Source organism: Gavialis gangeticus, unplaced genomic scaffold (assembly GCF_001723915.1).
Source record: "Gavialis gangeticus isolate Ggan-Ray unplaced genomic scaffold, GavGan_comp1, whole genome shotgun sequence".
NCBI classification, from domain to species: domain Eukaryota; kingdom Metazoa; phylum Chordata; order Crocodylia; family Gavialidae; genus Gavialis; species Gavialis gangeticus.
Window position 1 is genome coordinate 3,256,770 of NW_017729009.1, and position 1,980 is coordinate 3,258,749.

Below are 1,980 nucleotides of genomic sequence, written 5' to 3' on the forward strand. Positions count from 1 at the left end.
CCCTATCCTGCTTTCTGCCTGACTTCAGACTAACGTGGCTAACTACCTCTCTTTTGTCTCAGGTAAAATTGTCCATCGAGGCTCTTGCAAAGCCAGAGGGCACAAGTGCACAGCAGTTTTTTTTAGCATCACTCTTGACACTTCACTGAAGTGGGGCAAGTTGGGGGGAACTTTTTATCTAGTGATTATGATCTGGAGGGAGTCCTTCGTAGTGATCAGAAGAACTTTAAGGATGCTCAAGTCAGGGGCAGAAACAAAATAACACCATTTCCTTTGCAAGCACCTTTCCTCCTCTGAGGTGTTTTAACTTGCATATCTTGTTCTGCAGCACAAGAAGCTGGCGGAGGGCAGTGCTTATGAGGAGCTGCCAACATCCATAATGTATTCAGAGAATGATATCAGCAACTCGATAAAGAATGGGATCCTTTACCTGGAAGATCCCATCAACCACGTAGGTTTGACAGCAGCAGAAACACTATCTACTTCAGGTTGCCTAGGGGTTATTCAGCCAATCGGACCTCTGTAAACCAAACAAGACCTTAGTGGGCAAATCACTAACCTTTGTGTCCTATGAAGCCATCCTGCCCGAGAAGGGTGCGAGTCAGTAAATGAGAACAGCCTAAAGTGTTCAAAGGATTCTGGCTCTAGTTCAGGACCTGAATCTCTTCTGAGTTGTATTTTTTTTAAATTGTGTCCCATTGGCAGTATCCATTTACAGTGTTTTCAAGAATCCTTTGTCTGATTCCCCAATCAGTTTGCATCACAAAACAATTTGCAATCTAGTGCTATTGTGGTAGTTTGTTCTGGAAAGTGTTTCTGAAGTTGAATTAGCAGGGTCATCTTAACTTATTGGGGTGCGTCCAGTCATGTGTGGACATTTGATTCCACAGGGGCAAGTAGTAGTGGTGCACCTTGCACTGCAGCTGCTTGTTCCCAGGGAAGGCCAATGCCATGCATGCTTTGGCATGCGGCAAGTTGCCCTGGGGGCAGTAGGGGAGGCTGGGGCTAGCACTGTGCTGGTCCCAGGAGCCTTGCCTGAGGGCCTCCCGGGGCTGCAGGCACAACGATTCTGCCGGGCAGAACCTGGCCAGCAGCCGCAGCGCGGCTCCAAGCCCGACTCTGCTTTTTAGCAGCACATGCTGCCCAAGTGTGCACTGCTTCAAGTTTGTTTTTTTCCCCACATCTGTCTGTCTGTGTAGACCCCTAGATATCCGGGGTCAAAAAAAAAAACGGGGGAAAAAAAAGGAGCAGCGCATGCTCAGGCAGCGTGCCCTTGCAGTGCTGAAAACCCTGGACTGCACGGTATGTCACGCTGCAAACGTGTTCCCTAACGGATGACTGCAGTTGTCTGGACACGCCCTTGGTGTCTTAAAACCCTGCCTGGGTCTTAGCTTACGTCTGTCATTGATCATTTTCTTATGTGAGCCCTAAAATTCACCAGTTAAACTCCGTTTGTTATTCCCACCAGCTACAGAGTGAAAAACTCTGCAGCAAGGCATGAGACTTGCATGCTTCTTGAATGAATCCTTTTTGACAGAGGTTTCTTTCTGTGTCTCCCTGAAGGAGTGGAACCCACATTACTTTGTCTTGACCAGCAACAAGATCTATTACTCTGGGGAGACCACGAATGACCAAGGAAATGAGGATGAGGAGGAACAAAAGGAGGTAAGGGCGGCACATTTGGGGACCTAACATTAGGCATCCATATAAGTGACGATTGCACTTACGAGCATCTCTGCTGCGCACTGACTTCACCAGGGAATGCGGGTGCTTGGCATCTTCAGAGAGCCAGCCCTTACCTTACCTGTCTCAGCTCTTATTTTCTGTATGTGTAAAGTGAGGGCCTTATTCCCTCCCTAGATGATGGTATCTGAGAGCCTTAGGTTGTGATGGCTCAATTTTAGTTTGGGGCTAAAGCCCCAAAACAGTTTTGTTTTATGGGGAGGGAAAAATTGTTTCAAATATTCTTAGGGGTTGTTG

General features: G+C 47.5%; 1 protein-coding gene across 2 annotated transcripts in view; it reads left to right on the plus strand.

Annotated features, from left to right (window-relative positions):
* PLCG1 (phospholipase C gamma 1) overlaps nt 1–1,980 on the plus strand; it is a 159,756-nt gene that overhangs the window by 124,012 nt on the left and 33,764 nt on the right. For both annotated transcript variants that reach the window (XM_019509788.1, XM_019509789.1), the window contains exons 14-15: nt 329–451; nt 1,564–1,665. In XM_019509788.1, the coding sequence (XP_019365333.1) occupies nt 329–451; nt 1,564–1,665 (225 nt within the window). The remainder of the gene's footprint in view (nt 1–328; nt 452–1,563; nt 1,666–1,980) is intronic.